This window comes from Aspergillus pseudoviridinutans (genome assembly GCF_018340605.1).
Source record: "Aspergillus pseudoviridinutans IFM 55266 DNA, scaffold_9, whole genome shotgun sequence".
Classification (NCBI taxonomy): Eukaryota; Fungi; Ascomycota; class Eurotiomycetes; order Eurotiales; family Aspergillaceae; genus Aspergillus; species Aspergillus pseudoviridinutans.
In genome coordinates this window covers 818,126-835,031 of record NW_025091289.1, presented here as the reverse complement: position 1 = coordinate 835,031, position 16,906 = coordinate 818,126, and the positions used below count along the sequence as shown (strand labels likewise).

General features: G+C 47.0%; 7 protein-coding genes across 7 annotated transcripts; 5 read left to right on the top strand and 2 right to left on the bottom strand.

Annotated features, from left to right (window-relative positions):
- Window positions 1–657: 657 nt before the first annotated feature.
- Asppvi_011113 (uncharacterized protein) lies at window positions 658–1,580 on the top strand (the record flags this gene model as incomplete). The annotated part of the gene is made up of 2 exons (XM_043306948.1): window positions 658–919; window positions 970–1,580. The coding sequence occupies 2 exons, from the start codon at window positions 658–660 to the stop codon at window positions 1,578–1,580; spliced, it is 873 nt and encodes a 290-aa protein (XP_043162883.1).
- A 1,011-nt stretch (window positions 1,581–2,591) lies between these two features.
- On the bottom strand, window positions 2,592–3,674 carry Asppvi_011112 (uncharacterized protein; the record flags this gene model as incomplete). The annotated part of the gene is made up of 2 exons (XM_043306947.1): window positions 2,592–2,706; window positions 2,764–3,674. 2 exons carry the CDS (start codon window positions 3,672–3,674, stop codon window positions 2,592–2,594), a joined length of 1,026 nt encoding a protein of 341 aa, XP_043162882.1.
- Window positions 3,675–4,872: 1,198 nt separating this feature from the next.
- On the top strand, window positions 4,873–5,874 carry Asppvi_011111 (uncharacterized protein; the record flags this gene model as incomplete). Its single annotated transcript, XM_043306946.1, has 2 exons — window positions 4,873–5,126; window positions 5,190–5,874. The coding sequence occupies 2 exons, from the start codon at window positions 4,873–4,875 to the stop codon at window positions 5,872–5,874; spliced, it is 939 nt and encodes a 312-aa protein (XP_043162881.1).
- Window positions 5,875–7,130: 1,256 nt separating this feature from the next.
- Asppvi_011110 (uncharacterized protein) lies at window positions 7,131–8,699 on the top strand (the record flags this gene model as incomplete). The annotated part of the gene is made up of 2 exons (XM_043306945.1): window positions 7,131–7,744; window positions 7,811–8,699. The coding sequence occupies 2 exons, from the start codon at window positions 7,131–7,133 to the stop codon at window positions 8,697–8,699; spliced, it is 1,503 nt and encodes a 500-aa protein (XP_043162880.1).
- Window positions 8,700–9,564: 865 nt separating this feature from the next.
- Asppvi_011109 (uncharacterized protein) lies at window positions 9,565–10,068 on the bottom strand (the record flags this gene model as incomplete). Its single annotated transcript, XM_043306944.1, has 2 exons — window positions 9,565–9,905; window positions 9,981–10,068. 2 exons carry the CDS (start codon window positions 10,066–10,068, stop codon window positions 9,565–9,567), a joined length of 429 nt encoding a protein of 142 aa, XP_043162879.1.
- A 548-nt stretch (window positions 10,069–10,616) lies between these two features.
- Window positions 10,617–13,131, top strand: Asppvi_011108 (uncharacterized protein; the record flags this gene model as incomplete). The annotated part of the gene is made up of 2 exons (XM_043306943.1): window positions 10,617–10,965; window positions 12,800–13,131. 2 exons carry the CDS (start codon window positions 10,617–10,619, stop codon window positions 13,129–13,131), a joined length of 681 nt encoding a protein of 226 aa, XP_043162878.1.
- A 1,201-nt stretch (window positions 13,132–14,332) lies between these two features.
- Window positions 14,333–15,490, top strand: Asppvi_011107 (NAD(P)/FAD-dependent oxidoreductase; the record flags this gene model as incomplete). Its single annotated transcript, XM_043306942.1, has 1 exon — window positions 14,333–15,490. The coding sequence occupies one exon, from the start codon at window positions 14,333–14,335 to the stop codon at window positions 15,488–15,490; it is 1,158 nt and encodes a 385-aa protein (XP_043162877.1).
- Between the last annotated feature and the right edge of the window lie 1,416 nt (window positions 15,491–16,906).

Sequence of the window (16,906 nt, the reverse complement as noted above, 5' to 3'; positions counted from 1 at the left end):
TTCACTAGCAATCAGTGACGGTATGTTCGATTTGATCATGACGGAAAACCAAGTTGAGAATTGATAAGTGAGAGGCGTATGGCAATGTCAGCGAGTGTCATATCGATATTTTCCGCCGTCATATCCCGGAGCTTAGATATCTGCAAAGGTGCTGGAAGCAGTCAGCCCTTGGTCATGATGTTCAAGAGCTAGAGTGGTGATGTATTTTCCAGGATATACCACCCCTCTAAACAGCACTCATGCAAATCACCGCCTTGTTCAAGCGGCATCACCCCCCATCACCTGTCCCAAAGGTTGGCTTTCCGTTTCGCGAGCATTCAATTGGGGTCCTTGTGGAAATAGTGGCTATAAGCAATACAAGCAAGGGACAGGTAAAAATTTATTTTGGCCGGTTTGTACATTCATAGCTCCACTCTGCACTAGTGCAGCTGTATTAGTGTTGTAACATGCTACCATTCTATAATGCTTATGCATCTATTACAGAGTCTGACTCAGCGTCATGTGACATTCTGGAGTGGTTGACACCATCGACATACGCCTGGAGATTCCAAGACATCAATATGGTTAACATAATTGATACCTTTCTGTTTACTCCATTGAGTATACTGGCTTAATGATATTGTTTTAATTTGGAACCGGAGCAGATCGCATGCAGAGATGACAGCGCCAGATCAGTACCGCGATGACTTCGACATCACCACAAACATCCGCAGCCTCTCCAGCAAACCGCAGATCCAGCCATTCGCCGGCCGCATTGGAGGAAACCAAGGCCTCGTCCTTGATCGTCATGACCCGGGCAACCTAGAAGTTCTAAAGAAGACGCCCGATGCGGCCCCGTTGATGACCTTCCGGGACGCCTACAATTTCCATGGATTTATTGACTTGGATCTCTGGCGATTTGCGTTGATCGAATGCGTCGGTATACTCACATATGGCTTCCTCTTCGTGTAGTGAACTGACGTCGAATAGGCACCATGATGCTCTCGTTTATCACCGCGTGGATGGGTAGCTCGCCGCTGCCGGCTTCATCTACCCCTCCAGACACGGCAGGGGTGTTCGGAACGCCAGAGTTTCTCGGTCCACTATTCGGTGGCATTAGCAATTGGCTTTTCCTCACGCTGTTCATCTTCTCTTTCTCGTCTATCAGCGGGAGCCACCTTAATCCAACAATCACCCTGGCGACATTCTTCGCGCGATTAATCTCGTTTCCACGCGCCGTCCTTTACCTCGGTGGCCAGATCCTTGGCGGAGCATTGGCTGGCTGGATTTTGCAGCCGGCATGGGGCTCAGAGGCGTTCCTGGTTGGGGGATGCTATATCAACACAGAGCTCGTCCCGGTCCGACAGGCTCTCCTGCTGGAATTCATTTGCTGTTTAATTCTGATATTCCTGGCATTTGGCGTAGGGCTGGATCCCCGGCAGGTGCAGGTGTATGGAGCGGCGCTGTCGCCTTGGCTGGTGGGACTAGCACTGGGGCTAGTCAGCTGGGGCTCTGCCTATACACGGAAGGGATATAACGGCGCGAGTATGTTGGTCTTCAGTCTTGATATCCGGTTGCTGATTGAGGGTATACAGGCTTGAACCCGGCTCGGTGCTTCGGGGTATATGTGGCAACCACGTTCCCCGGATATCATTGGATCCACTGGGTGAGTTCCTCTGGCCACAATATTGACAGTCTTCTCATGCAAGTAGGTTGGCCCTTTGGCCGCTTCGGTCGGGCATGGGATAGTATACTTTTTGGTGCCACCATGGAAAGCGCCTGGGTGTTAGACCTCCTGCGCGCCATGAACGCCTGCCAGCAGCAGTGGCTACACATCTCGGTCAAGTCATGTGAAGCGGATCAGTTCTGGAAGAGGGGCAGGGTTATGTTATGTGATGGCGCCACAGGTATTCTATATATCAACAATTTTGAGCAGATACCTCTGGAGTGTTATAGATACACATAATACCATGGTTTTCTCGTACTGTAGCATTGACCCTCATTTTCGACCCCACTTGTATTTCTGTATCGTGGGTCACCAACAGTTGTGGACCGCAGCTAAAAACAACACCACTTTATTTTCTCCCGTGGTCCACCAAGACGCATCACAGCCTTTTGCTTTTTACTCTAGTTCTTGCACACACTGTGGAGGAAGAGCGGGCGTGTACTGTATCTATGCGCTTAGTCTTGTTGCTATGATCTGCTTCTTTAAGCGGAGATACCCTTCCATTCAGTTTCAATCAGTTTTCATATTGCATCAATACAAATTGTCCCACAGGGGGAATTTGGATAGCTCAAATTTGTCAGACTGCTGGCTTCTATTCTTTGCACTACATTATTCATTTCGATGGTCATTCTGGGATATGTGGTTCAAGAAGGAAAGAGTAACTGGTGAGTGGCCCTATGACTAGAGGTGAATAACAAAAAGCTTGCCCATTTACAGGCTTACTGGTGCTCTCTTAGTCAAAATCTTTGTAATAATTGCCCTCGCTTCTTGGTGAATGCATTGATGAACAGTTCATGTAATTAATAGCCAACCCGAAACCAGTAAAACAGATAATACACTATGACAAGGCTCATACACCTGAGCGAAGCATCTCACGTCGAGATTCTTAGAGAGACTTTAGAATTTCGCGCACACCCATGGGCTCAAGCTCTTCCATAGTCTCCTCCCAAAGCCGGTCCATAACCTCTCGTCCCTCTCGCGTGTACTGAAAAGGAGCGTACCTGGTTTGGAAAATTAGTAATAACCTTGGAAAATTGGCAAGATTGTATGAGGCCTACGGTGCTATATTCCAATTCATCAAAATACTTCCGTGGGAATCCTTCCCCTTGATGATCGCAGCGTCAAGATATGTCGACGCAGCGAGCTTGACATCTCTTGCTGACACAGCTTGTAGTAGGTACAGGGCAGCTTTCACAGCGACAGGCGCGTCTCGCTGGAGCTCGGTGCCTTTAGTAAAGCCAGGCTCTACCATGTTGATGATAACGTCATCACTTGAAACCAGGTCTGTCAATTTCCAGAGGAACAGCTGCCCCAGTAGCTTCGTCTTTGGATAATTGTCCATGGAATCAAAGTTTTTCTTGTCATCGAACGAGGGCAAGAGTGGGTTGGCGTTCTTATTGGCGAACTTTGCTGTAATCGAGAGCATACTCGTGACAATTGTCAATCGTCCAGGTTGGCCAGATGCTGACTTTGCTTTCAAAACAGGGAGCAGGAGGATGGCAAGGAGAATCGTTGACAGGTAATTGACCTGCAAGGCCTCTTCATGCCCAGTGCTGGGAACGAGCTTGAATTTCGACCCGATGATACCAGCATTCAAGACAGCAATATCCAGTCGAGGAAGCTCCTTCTCGGCCCTTGTTGCAAAAGCTTGGACAGACTCGTATGAGCTCATATCCAACAGCCATACTTCGATTGTGGCCTTGGGGTGTTGTTTTCGCAGCTTGACTGCCGCATCTTCACCCTTGGATGCAGTGCGGACTGCAAGAATCAATCGAGAGATTTTGTAGGAGAGAACTTGTCTCGCGCATTCAAGCCCTAACCCAGTATTTGAGCCCGTCACAATAGCAACCTTCCCTGACAGATCAGTGTCTTTGGGGGGATACTGAGGCTTGGAACGAAATTGGTTCTTGATGAATTGGTTGGGGAAGAAGGGGGCCTTTAAAGGCTGCAACTCTTTAGATGAAGGCATTGTAAGTGTGGGTTTTTGACATGAAATCCAGTAAATCTTCAATGAAAAGCCAGGGAGCTGGGTCGAACGTGAGTGATCTCTCACCTAACAGCAGCCGGGGGGGTTAGTCGTTATATATCTTTGCTCGGCTACTAAGTTACGTCTGTGACGGCGTTAAAAAATAAGAGATTATCTAGGTCCACCAATAGAAAGGACAGATACCGTATATCGCGGAATGAAATTGACGCTCCATCTCCAAGAAATTCCAGTCTCAGCCAACTTCAATCAAAGTCCATGATGTCGCCTTGTCTGAGGCTTTGATGGGGATTTGTGAACAGCCACTTATATCCGGATATCAGCCAGTTATGTGATACCTTTGTTGCGCTTTACCACAGTAGGAAGTCAATCTGCTGCATTAGCGCGAGCTTTGAATCAAAGCCGGGAGAAAGCTTAGGGTTCGGACTTAACGGAGGTACGGGACCGCCAATACTCTCAATCACCCTAATAAGCGCTCACACAAGTCAATCTTGACACGACTCATACCTCCAACGAGTCGCAAAGTCGAGAAAAATGCCTGGTACCACCGGATCCGGTAAGTTATGGCTTGAAATATAGCGCCTTAATTGTTATCTTATTGAGTTTGTGTGCATATATCACTCTCAAGCTAACATATTGCGAAGCGGCGGGGAAGTCTCTTTTGTTTATAGATGGCCTGAACAAGCCCGAGGCAAATAAGCGGAAACAGATCAGAAAATATGTCATGCTTGGGAAAAACCGCGGCAAAACCCGAAATGCCCGACCTGCCTCGACAGGTGAATCTCATAGGGAATCCCATAGAGGATTAGTGGAATCTCCTGACCTGGTGGTCAAAATGCATTATCCTGCAGTACCTAACAAAGTTGGCGATGAGTTATCTTTCACACAATTCGCCGCTCCCGTGGCGCCACAGTTGATGCGAGATATTCTAAAATGCAAGATACATCTCAAGTCTTGGCCCCTTCTGCGCATGTGCCTCGATTCTGACCAAAGCTGAAATACAGTCTCCTTGATAGCAAAGAAAGTCATGTACCCATTGGAGTCTTGCATCGAGTTTCACCGAAAAGACAGAGTCGATACATTCTACTTTGACCTTATGACTTACGATACCACTTACCTGCACGCTGTGGCATTCTCTTGTCAGGCGTTTTTCAACAAAGCATCGCCTCGAGAAACTGCAGAAATGGCCCAAAGAAGTGTCATACATCATTCAGCAGCATTGAAACAGCTTCGAGAGAGACTCTCCAATGAAGGAGAGCAGATCAAGTTCTCTGATTCCACTGTCCTTGTCATCCTGTGCCTAGCAATGCATGCTCATTTCACTGACGATTATGATACTGCGAAACTTCATATGCAGGGGTTGCGCAAGATCGTCGATCTGAGAGGCGGTTTACGTGGGTTCAGCTATAACACAAAGCTTATCATGGAAATATTGAAGTAAGACCCCACAATATGACCCAGTATATGGTCTTTGCTCGTATGAATCTAACATTTCTCAAGATGCGACCTAGGGATCGCACTCTTTAACCGCACAGAGCCATTCTTCTTCAAGGATTCATCTTCTGAACCTATGATCCCATATGAACTGGCTTCTGGTACCGTCGAATCGCCAGATATACCTGACTCTGAATCCTGGATCCCGGAGTGGAATATCAATGCAGATGTACAACGCGCCTGGACGGTGATGAGAGAATTCTGCTCAACGATAAACTCTGCAACAAAACGAAACCGCCGCCTCCCAAAAGAAATCTTACTAAATACCATGGCTTCAGTCATGTACCGTCTGCTTGGTATGAAAGACTTTGATCCGAATTCTCCAGAAGAAGCTATACGTCTTGGTCTGCTCGCCTTTTCATCAGATACATTTCTTCATTTTCAGAACATGAAGCCTCCACAGACAAGCTTCCCTCAGAAGTATCGGGACTGTCTTCAAAACATCGAGTTCTCAGCAAACGTGGCGTCGGTAATTTTATGGCTGCTTACCATTGGGGCAATCTCAGTGTTCACTCCGTCTGATAACTATTGGCTGATGCCTTTTTTGCGAGATCAGATGAGGTGCTGCCAAATTACTGAATGGGAGGACATGCGTGGCTATCTGGAACGCTTCTTGTGGATTGACATGCTGCACGACAAGCCTGGCCAAAAGGTATTCAGCACCGCATGGGCCTATGAAAACATAATTTAAAATCCGATCTTAGATAGTTTGACAGTTGACGTGATAGATAAGCTCGAAAATTTACGACTTCTCTTGGACCGCTGAGGATTGTGTTAGCTAACGACTCGTGTATTGTCACGGAAAGATCAAAAAATTCCAGAAGTATATGAAGGTATCGTTGAAGCATGTAACGGAGACAATCCATCACTGAGATTGTTCTAGCCAGATTTTAAGTAATACGTTGTTTAACTGTCCACCTCCACTTCTGACTGTTCCGAGTAAGCTAACTGTAGGGGGAGGCGGCCTCTGGGCAGTGCGTATTGTATGTATGAGGATCGGAATGATCGCCCGGATGACTAAGGAAACCTTCAGCGATGAGAAATAAGGGTAGCTGTGTGATTTGTATCTAACCAGTCAACTTCATGGGCGTGTAAAATCAGATGTAAAGCCCATCTGGGTCGGCAGAAGTTAAGAATGACCCCCAAGCATAGATGAACTTGTTGGGTTCGTAGGATTGTGGGTTACCCGGTGAGGCGAAGAAATGTATAGTAGCCGGAAGCTCATCCAGTTCAACATCGTCCGAGTAGAGATTCGTAGTCATGGGAAATGTTCATTGTTGGCCGATCTATCGTTCCTTGCATCGTGCTGATCCACTAGGGCACATAACGTCATACCTACAAGATCGACAGCAAGGTCCATTGTGTTGGGAAGGTCGGGGGTCAAATGCTCAGGTTTACTTCTTGGAACATGTGCACGATATTCCTGCTTTGGAAATTCGTCCTGCGGGCCAAGGGCCGAAGTGGTCCAAGGGACTGGTCTGTATGGCTAGCAAAGACTGATCTGCATGAACCACTCCAATCACTGCTCCACACCTGACGAACCGAACACGAACTCTTTACCCCATGGGTCGCGGCCTCGAAGGTACCATCAGCCTGGTTTACTCTATTTTCTCTCTTGGAATGGTTGATCCAGACGCCCTGTTCTTGAAAGCTATTCGCATACGTGCGGCCAGCGCTTGACGCTTAGACGGTAAACAAGCACAAGTAAAGTAGACCCGCACAGCCTATGGCAATCCTCCTCACAGCAAACTGTCGTCATGGACCCACAGACACGATGTTCATTTTATATTACGCATTCTGAGCATCATTTCTATCAATCTCAGCCTGTACCTTCTTGGGCCGAAAGCCTCAATATGACGCCCCTGCAGAGGAGCCATAAATCTTCAGCCTCGGCCGGGAGAAGTATTCTCTGTTACACAGCAGGAACTTTGCATTCTGTCCAAGGCGATGACTGGCGACCGGGAGAAACAACAAGATGAGGGCGCCCTACACCGCGAAGCTGCTCGAAATGGCCTTCGCAGGACGGGGTCGAAGACGATGGAATGGGACACCGAGCATGAAGATTATCCTCGCAACTGGCCGATCCAGCGTAAACTCTATGATGCTACCGTCATGTTCTTCCTCGAGTTCTACACGACTGTCATCAGTACGACTGGTCCCTCGGCAGCAGAGCTGGCAATGAAAGAGTATGGATTGAGTAGGGTTATCACGCTGACCGGCTTCCAATTTATGTATGGCGTTGGACAGGCGCTCGGAGGACTGACCATGCCCCCTTTTTCTGAATCCATGGGCCGGAAGAAATCCTACCTAGTATCAGCTGGCACTTACAGCATCTCGTGTTTGTTAGTCGGCGTCGTCCCGTCCCCAGCCGGCGTGTTCATCGGCCGTTTCATCTCGGGGTATGCTTCTGCCGTGCCGGCCATCGTACTCGCCGGGAGCATCGAGGATTTGTATTCCACCTGGCCAAGGCTATGGTTGCTGTGGCTTTGGAATTGCTCTACCGTTGTTGGCTTGAGTGTTGGCCCTATATACGGATCGTATATTGTCAGTGCCATAGGCTGGTAAGTTGCCCGCTCGGACGCCACAACGCACTCTTTATATCATGTATACTGATCAAAGATGACCAGGCGTTGGGTTTATTACACTGCCGCCATTACATGCGCGGTCTTGTTTGTCCTGCTCCTATTTATATGTGAAAGTCGACCTACTACGCTTCTCTCCCGGCGGTTCGAGCATCTCGAGTCAAAGGTCGGAGACTTGGACATGGATATTTCTAATCCAGACCGCATTGGCAACAAGCGAGATCTCGTCAAAGTCATCCTGGTGCGGCCGGCACGACTAGGCGTCACAGAGCCCATTATTATACTTGTCTCCATCTTGAGCGCTTCAGCATGGGGGATGATGTATCTCTTCACGGAGTCATTCACAGTGGTCTATAGCGAGTTTGGCTGGAGTTCGAGGGCAACCTCGTTACCTTTCATAGCTCTGTTTCCCGGCATTCTTGTTAGCGGCTTAGTGCGGTTCTGGGATCATCATCAACTGAACAAAAGGCAGAAGGGGGGAACCTCTCCCGAACCAGAGGACAAAATCGGTGGATTTGCCATCGCAGCTCCGGCCCTTGCCATTGGGCTCTGGATCTTTGGCTGGACCGTTCCCCCTCTTGTCCATGTGCCGTGGATCGCGTCCATGTTCGGCCTGGTGTTAATTGGTTTTGCGGCGACCGAATTCTCATATACCCTCAGTGGCTACATCGCCGACGCGTATACCAATTATGCTTCGACGGGTCTCGCGGTGGTATCATTTCTGCGCGGCATTGCGTCGGCCTGCATGCCCCTGTTTGCGTATCCGATGTATTCGGGGCTTGGACCGAATGTCGCTACCAGCATCATCGCCGCGGTGGCGACCATATTCGCCTTTACGCCCTTTTTGTTCCTGAAGTTTGGAAAGCAGCTGAGGCAGAAGAGTCGATTTGCGCGATACAGTGCGGACGTCAATGAGCAGCAAGGGGGAAACTGAGTGCAGGAGGTAATATTAAATGTGCGGGAGAATCCGGCTATCTCGCAGCAGTCATACTCAAGAAGGTCGTGAATATCTTATATGAGTTCAAATCAGCGCGAGAGCAGTTGATTAGACCTTGCCAACAAGACCTCCCACCTTCAGATTCAATTATCACTAGGTAACCAGCACCGCAACTGGGAAAACCTTAGGCGTGCTACACGTGGACTGGTGGAATCTATTTATTATGCTATGACTTGAGATGCCTCTTTAAACCATGCAACACATAAGCGCTATATCATGTCATAGTCTTGAAGACCACACTGAAGATATCCTACGGTTAAAAGGTGAGGGTACAAGATCATTTCTTCCCATATAGGCCCTCTTGAGTATTGCAACAATCCGCGGTGAACATTTGCAAGGACAGAGCTACAGTCACGACATGTCTGGTAGCCCAAATCCCAGATACAGAGGAGTACACACACAACATTGTACGCTCTCCTTGTTGGCTACACTAGCTGGTATTATCTGGCGGTCGTTTTTGCCGGCTGGGTCACAACAATTTGTGTCGAGTTGGTGGCTGAGCAGTATCTGGTTCAGATGTTTAGTTCATTTACCTTGCAAAACGCCTTCAGTTTTCGTCTGAATCGGTTAAAGTGGACTTTATCCGCTTTGACCGCGAACATTATAACAGTAGCGGAGAGCATCTGTCTGGCGGAATGCTAGATAGACTAGAGAATCCATTCCGGATCGCTAGGGAAGTAACGCACACATCAGTATGCTAATACAATTGGCATGCAAAAAGCCCAAGCTCCAAAGCGACATGCACGGCTGCATCACCGTGGACTATGTCTAAAGACACCATCAGGTTCCTCCAATGACTTCATCAAAAATAATAGACACCATCACTCCCCAGCTTGCCATTTTCGGCTAAATCTTCCAAGCAACGCTTTACCTTCTCGGCAATCTCTTTGCCATACTCAGGGCCAAGACTTGGTCTCGGGTTGCCTTGACTGAGGTCCTTCTTCAAATCATGCCGCAACCATGGAACAGTGCTGATGCCATCACAAGCCCTTCGCATCGCTGTAAAGTCGGTATCGCTATATCCGCCTCCTACGATGATGGCCACAGGCTTCTGTCCGTACCGCTGGCATCCAAGGTTCGCAAGATCTGTGGTGTCAGGCCGACGTCCATGTAATAAGGACGGAATTTCTTTCACTCCCATCTCTGTAGAGGTTATAATGTGTATCGCTGCGCATCATCAGCTTGGACAGAAAGCGGTGTACATCGGGCCCAACCCACCCTCGTACATCGGTCTGAGACCCTCTTTCACTCCTATAGCCACGGGTGGAGCTTTGCCGCACAGCACAACTGGTTTCGCGAGCGCCATATTGTATTGAATTGATGCGCCGTATAAATATATAAAAGTGGTAATGGTCGCACTGAAAGCAGAAATTTAATATTCTAGATAAAATACTGGCGAGTAGTTACTAGGGCGGTTGAGCAAATTAGTATGATCCATGCGGACCATGCTGCACCTTCGGCATTAACTCGACTTCCCCTCCGACGACATTAATAAGCACTGCTGGACCTGCTTAGCTGCCAGGCCTACGCCAATAATCCTACGTCAGGCCAAATAGCGCCTTACAGATGGGATACTTTACTACGTATGGAAATGGACTGGTTGAGTGACTTTTCTTTGTGATATATCGAGATTATAGAGGGCCCACTGGGGACATTCGGACTTCCGCTCACAACTCGGACCGTCGGACAGCTCGAATCGTCTGGTGATTGCGATACACGACATTTTGCCTGCATATAAAGCCCACTTCCAGCCCTGCATGATGATCTCTGAATACTCTGAACTGCCAACAGATTGATTTTCATACCCCAGTTGCCTACACTACGTCTCGGTTCTGTTTAACAGTGACGATCAATATGGCGACCTTTTATGATTTTGATCCCCAGAAGCCCTTCCGAGAGCAACTAGAAGAGGAGACAGGTCCTGTTGTATTGACAAACACTTTCACCATTCCAGAGGGCAGAATGGACGAGGCGATAGAGACTTGGAGAAAGACTGCTGAGATTTTGAGATTTTGCCCGGGATATATCTCTACTCAGCTACATCGCGGCGTGTCTAGCCACATCTTGATAAATGTGGCAGTTTGGGATTCGGCGCACCATCTGCGCGATGGTCTCAACCGAGAGGACTTTAAGGCTGTGCTTGCTTCTTTTCCTCCCGGTACTGAGTGCCGCGCACATTTGTTCCGCCGCCAAGCCGTGGAAGGTATTTGTGTTGCATGAGAAATCAATCTTGTGTAAGTCACCCAGTTGTCAGTCAACCTGAACTAGGTTCGCTAGTTTAAATTTAACACTTAGTGAATAGGAGGTGTGCAAAGCCTTTCCTGTGCGAGCACTATGATATATGGAATGGGGGAACTAGGTACAAAGGTTAGCTTCCTACAGGCCTGAGACTACTGTGTATCACTTCGGCCTACTTTTGAGGTTGGGAAGTTGTGAATCTATTATTGGGAGGGATAGTTCTATTTTAAGTGGGAGGGTTATTTAAAAACACTTGACAAGCCTGATGATTCCTCATAGCTTAGATTAGTTTTACCCATAAGAACATGGACACTGCTGGTCCTTGATATGTCTGGAGGAAAGGAGAGTTTTCGCTAAAGACATTTGCTACACCGGCCTCTCAATAGCGCATCCAGCCTAGATAATTTAATTTCCTACCTCCGCCCATAGCAATGCCCACGACCATATCTATAGTCTGCATCTTCCTCGTTAAACGATTGATATCTAGGCTCTTATAATCTTAAAGATAAGAATTAAAGTCACTATTACAGGCGGTTATAAGCCTAGGATTATTAATACTATAGGAAAATAACATCGCTAAGTCAATTGCAATGCCCTACTACTAATCCTAAGCCCTGAGCCTAAGTGCTAAGCCTAAAACACAGGTTATATGCACGGGAGAATCCACTTTTGCGGTGATCACATGACTTTTCCTTACCTGATTGGGTAAGGGGGGTGTTGCTGTATCCAAGAGGGTGTCGCTATATCCCTAGAGGGTGTCGCTGTATCACTACCCTACATTTATTCTAGCTTCCACCCTTTTAGAGCAGCATGGTACGGCTAATTTACGACTGATAAGCAGCTGAATTGCAACAGCGAAATTTACTGAGCTAACGAATTTGACGTGGCTCTAGAACCTGTACGTTGACTCGACTCTGAAAACTAGGGCCGAGGCGGACTTCATGAGGCATATGCGTTATCCGTGTCTCGAGCGGGTTTGATATGTCAGCTCGGCCCCTTCKGCGCTTCGAGTCTTCGACATACCCGAGGAGTGGCTAAAGCCATCGCCGAAAACCGCAACGTGAGGACTCGAGATAATACCGCAGTGGTTCACTGAACGTAACCTCCGCGTACACAAATACGTCGTAGAATTACTAATCCCAGATGAGGTTGAAGAGCGAGGTTCATAATGGAATCAGATAATTATTGAAGTTAGCTAAACAGATCTTGCCAGCTCTATCTGTGATCTTCCTATGCCGGATAATGTGAAGAGAATATTAAGACCGGTTCGGCTCCTACAAATAAGAAATTTTCCTTTGCTCACTATCAGTTCATCATTCGTTTCGACCTATGTCAGCTCATTTACAGAGAAGCAAAACTTCAGTCTCACAACGGGACAACACGGTCGTAGATCGACGAATCCAACAGAAATGCGGCCGGTTAGCAGAAAGTCACTACCACAGCTGTCACCAGGCGAATTCAGGACGTACAACTACCTGAGTGACCGGATGGACCGTTTGGTAAGCCTTCTACTTGCTTCGACTTAGGCACCCCTCTCTCTTTCACTACGGTCAGATAAGAAATCCACCAGGGGCTCATCACCTATCCTACTGCAAGTCGTTCCACACATCTGCCTATGTTACCGATTATTAATAACCAATGTCCTCTTTCTTCCTTCCGCGAGAGAATCAAGGAAGGGAGGAGGGGCTCTGGCAGGAAACAGCATAATCATTTCCGCCACTCGTGGAACCAGCTCTATGAGGCGTGTTCCAACAACATCCGACCGGAAGGCACCTCAATTAGACAATTCTTATCACTAGGTCTCAATTTTTGCTCTCAGCTCGCCGCACACCACTTGATAGAGGAGCAGTATCTGTTTCCTTTCCTCGCCGAGAAGATGCCTGAGTTTCGTCGAGGCGTCGAGTTACTGCATCAACACGAACAAATACATGCCGGAATGAACCAGCTCCAAGAGTACCTTAACCAGTGCGTTTCTGGCACGACCGAAATGCGCATGGATAAGATGAAGCAGCTCATGGATACTTTTGGGCCGGTGCTATGGACACACCTGGACGATGAAGTGCGCGCACTGGGGGCAGAAACGATGCGACGGTATTGGACACAGGAAGAAATGAAGAACTTCCCTTTCTAAGGAGCTCAACCTTCGCTTTTAAGGCCAAAAGATACAACAATAATCATAGTATCACGTTTTTAGGTCTACTTTAACTCCGCTTCAGCTATTATAATGGTAACTAAACACAACACAGAGGCCTAGTGAGCAAAATTATGATTATTTGAAGAGCAGGTTTTACAGCACTGGGGTCTCGGTCTTCGTCAGTCAACAGATCCGACTTCAGCTGAATTAGTAAGTGGTAGAGATCAATTTCGTCCACTACATTATAATATTACGTATCTTTAAGTACTCTTACAACATGCTGATCAGGGTAGAATAAGATGAACGGTGATATGGACATCTCCTTATGGCATATAAAAGAGGGCACCACATAGAACTAGTAGGTACTATATTCCACCAGGAAAACCTTAAGCATAGGATACCTATTTTCCAATTGGTTAAAAACGAAATAGACAGAAACCGACCGGCTTTAAAATCTGTCTATGTGAAAGATGCTTCGCCAAATGTCGGGATCAGCGCTTCCTGTCGGGGAGTATAGCACCGATGTCCGGCGTATTGTACTTCGCTTTGCTTCTCGAACAAGCTAACACCTGCATTATCAAGGTTTTGTAGGAGCCTGTAAACAAGAGTACTCGAAGCAGCGAAAAATACATTAATAAGGGTGTGATTTTTGCCAATAAATCCTCGCTATACCGAGTTTCGATATAGAGGATCCATTTCTGATATCATCACGTCTAATTGTTTTGCTCAGGATAAGAAGGTCCCTCCCTAAGAATGATGTCAAATACAAATTCTTCTTGGGCCTTTTATATAAAGTGCCACAGGGCATTCCATTCATCTGAGTTATCATTGGTTAATGTAGTAAAGAGTGGGGCAAAAAAATCCACCTTACCAGTTCTGTAATCCATCGGGGTATCCCTCAGTACTTGTTATATTTGATATAAAACGAGGTAATGTGATTGTCTGGGTTAGGTCCTGATAGCGGGATTTTAGTCTTGTAGAAGTAATATAACTACGGATTTGGTGCTTGATTACCAAAAGCATTGGGATCTTATCCCAACCAGACGGTGTCATTGAGGAGCTATATATACTAGCCTGTTGCCGTCTAATTCAGAAGGCTCAACCATCACTGTTCACTCTATTAAAAGAACCCAGACCCCGATTTGTGGATTTTCAGCTGCTTGCAATCGAGACCTTCCGAAGCCTACATACCCTCACAATGGCATCCAAACTTACTGTTGTGGTAATTGGAGCTGCGGTAGCTGGGATCAAAGTCAGCCATGGCTTGCTTAAACAAGTACCAAGTGTGAGAGTCATCCTTATCAATCCTCACAAGGACTACTACTTCAATATCGCCTCCCCCCGGGTGATGGCCAAGCCCGACGCTTTTCCCGACAACCAGTACTTACTCCCGATTGAGGATGCATTTTCAAATTATCCGGCACACTCTTTCCAGTTCATTCAAGGAACAGTCACAGATATTGAGCCTGAGAGCAAGCAAGTGGTTATCGCAGGATCCAAAGTGTCTTTGATCTCCTACGACTATCTGGTGGTGGCTTCCGGGAGTACAACCTCTGCTACGATCGGGAAGGAGAGTGCATTAGTCCCATTCAAAGCTACTGTCTCAGGCTCATTGGCTTCTGCAATCAAAGAGGCTCAGGAGGCCATCCAAAAGGCGAATAGTATCATAATCGGAGGTGCTGGGGCAGTTGGAGTTGAATTTGCTGGCGAGCTTGCTGAAGCTTGGGCTGGCAGGGGAGAAAAGTCACCATCAATTTCCCTAGTGCCAGCAACGGAGCACGTCTTTCCTAGACTGAATGATGCAGCTGGAATGGCTGCGGAACGTCTTCTAAAAGAGAAAGGCGTTCAGCTGCTTCTATCACGGAAAGTAACAAAATCAGAGCAAGACCAGGCAGCGAAGAAATGGATCGTGACTTTGGATAGCGGTGAGGTGCTCACTGCGGATCTCTACGTGTCTACCACTGGTGTGACCCCTAATAGCAGTTTCATTCCTTCTATCTTCCTTGACAAGGACGGTTGGCTTGAAGTTGATGACCAGTTACGAGTCCAGGCAGCTGTCAATGATGGAAAGTGCACCATTTATGCACTAGGTGATATCACATCCCATCCTTACCGCGATGGCTACAGAATCACCGACCAGGTTCCTGTGATTGTGACAAATCTCAAATCCGAAATCACTGGCCGGGGCCGGCGAGCTACCTACAGTCCTAGCGATAAAGCCATGGCGATTGTTCCGGTGGGGAAGTCTGGGGGCACGGGTCAGTTCGGAAGCTGGGTGCCTTGGAGCTTCTTGGTGGCCTTTCTCAAAGGGAGGGATTTCTTCATCTCCAGGGCGTCTTCGTTTATCAGGGAATAGCATCATTTATTGCAATTTTTAATCTAGGGGGTCTGACAGCCTAGCCTGACGAAACGATTTGGAAATAGGAATAAGAGTCAACCGTATGCTTTAACTGGGCTTAGTTATTTCTCTGTCTCTCTATAAATGATCTTTCATGCCTTGTGAAAGTGGATCCTCTTATGCTTGTGTTTCTAGTCACTGTACTTTATATGCGCCCTTGCATTTAACTGAAGTAATCACAATGGTTATAACCGTATTTTCCTATCGAGGCGATCAACTCCCTCGAGCCGGATCACCTTGTATTCCATATAAACCAGCGCAAGGCCTCAATATCTCAACAAAACTATCATATATTAGGAAGCATTGATGGAACTTTTGGATCTTATATACTCTAGATATATATTATAACTATTTTCTAAGTCTCTGAATTGCCGTTCTTTATCTGGAGATCTGGAATATTTAAAAATATAAAATACTGAAAAATCCAGACGTAATCACTAATAACTAATATCCGGAGAAATACTTAAACCAGAAGACTCTGTGTCAAATATATATGAATATATTATATACTATTCTTTATGTCTAAAATCTAGGCCCCTGTACATGCTTCGTTGCTGGGATATGAGGGCCTTGAAATCTGCCATTTTATATGGAATACAAGGTGATCGGCTCGTTGGCTTTTTTTTGGGGGGGAAGTGGGATGTTGTTGATCGACTCGGTAGGGAACTAACTACATTATGTTCTGGCGTGGCCCAGCGCACAGCTAACTGTGTGAGGAGGCAATCGGAGACGCCTATAAAGAAATATTAATATCGAAGTTGCCTCATCTCATGCGCACTTTTGCTTATCATTGTCACCCCACAGCCGAGAAACGTTAGGGTGTAGTCTTTCTTACAGAATGTTTGGGTTTTATAAATCGTATTTCACATAAAGGATTACTCTTGCGGAATATGAATAGCGTCTGACATGAACCCAGGAAACCTTGTCAGGGTTCCATACAATTAACAGTCCGCATGGAGAGCCCTACTAACCAGCTAACAGTGTCACCTTTGGCAGTGAGTGTTAACAGGCTAAAAAGCGTCCAATCAGATCGGCAAATCTTTTTTCTTACCAGCTTTTAGAAAAGCTTGTGCACAAGTCACAGAAAGTGGCTAGGCTCATAGTTCCAAGTCGGTCAATCGGCGGTTAGCCCGCCCGACCAAATTTCTGGATCTCATCTGCATGCGATGGATCCACCTCGCTTTCGGTGTTTACAGCACAGGTAGAAGAGCGATTTTTTGTAAGCACCTTAAGTCATTTGTCATTAGGTGGATCAGATTGATGCATATACTGCGGCGTACTCTCCATATATATTCGGATTTCTAGAACTAGGGGGAGGGACGAGAAGATCTGTACTTCTGCTGCAAGGATTGCACTATTTCTTTTCAATCTTAC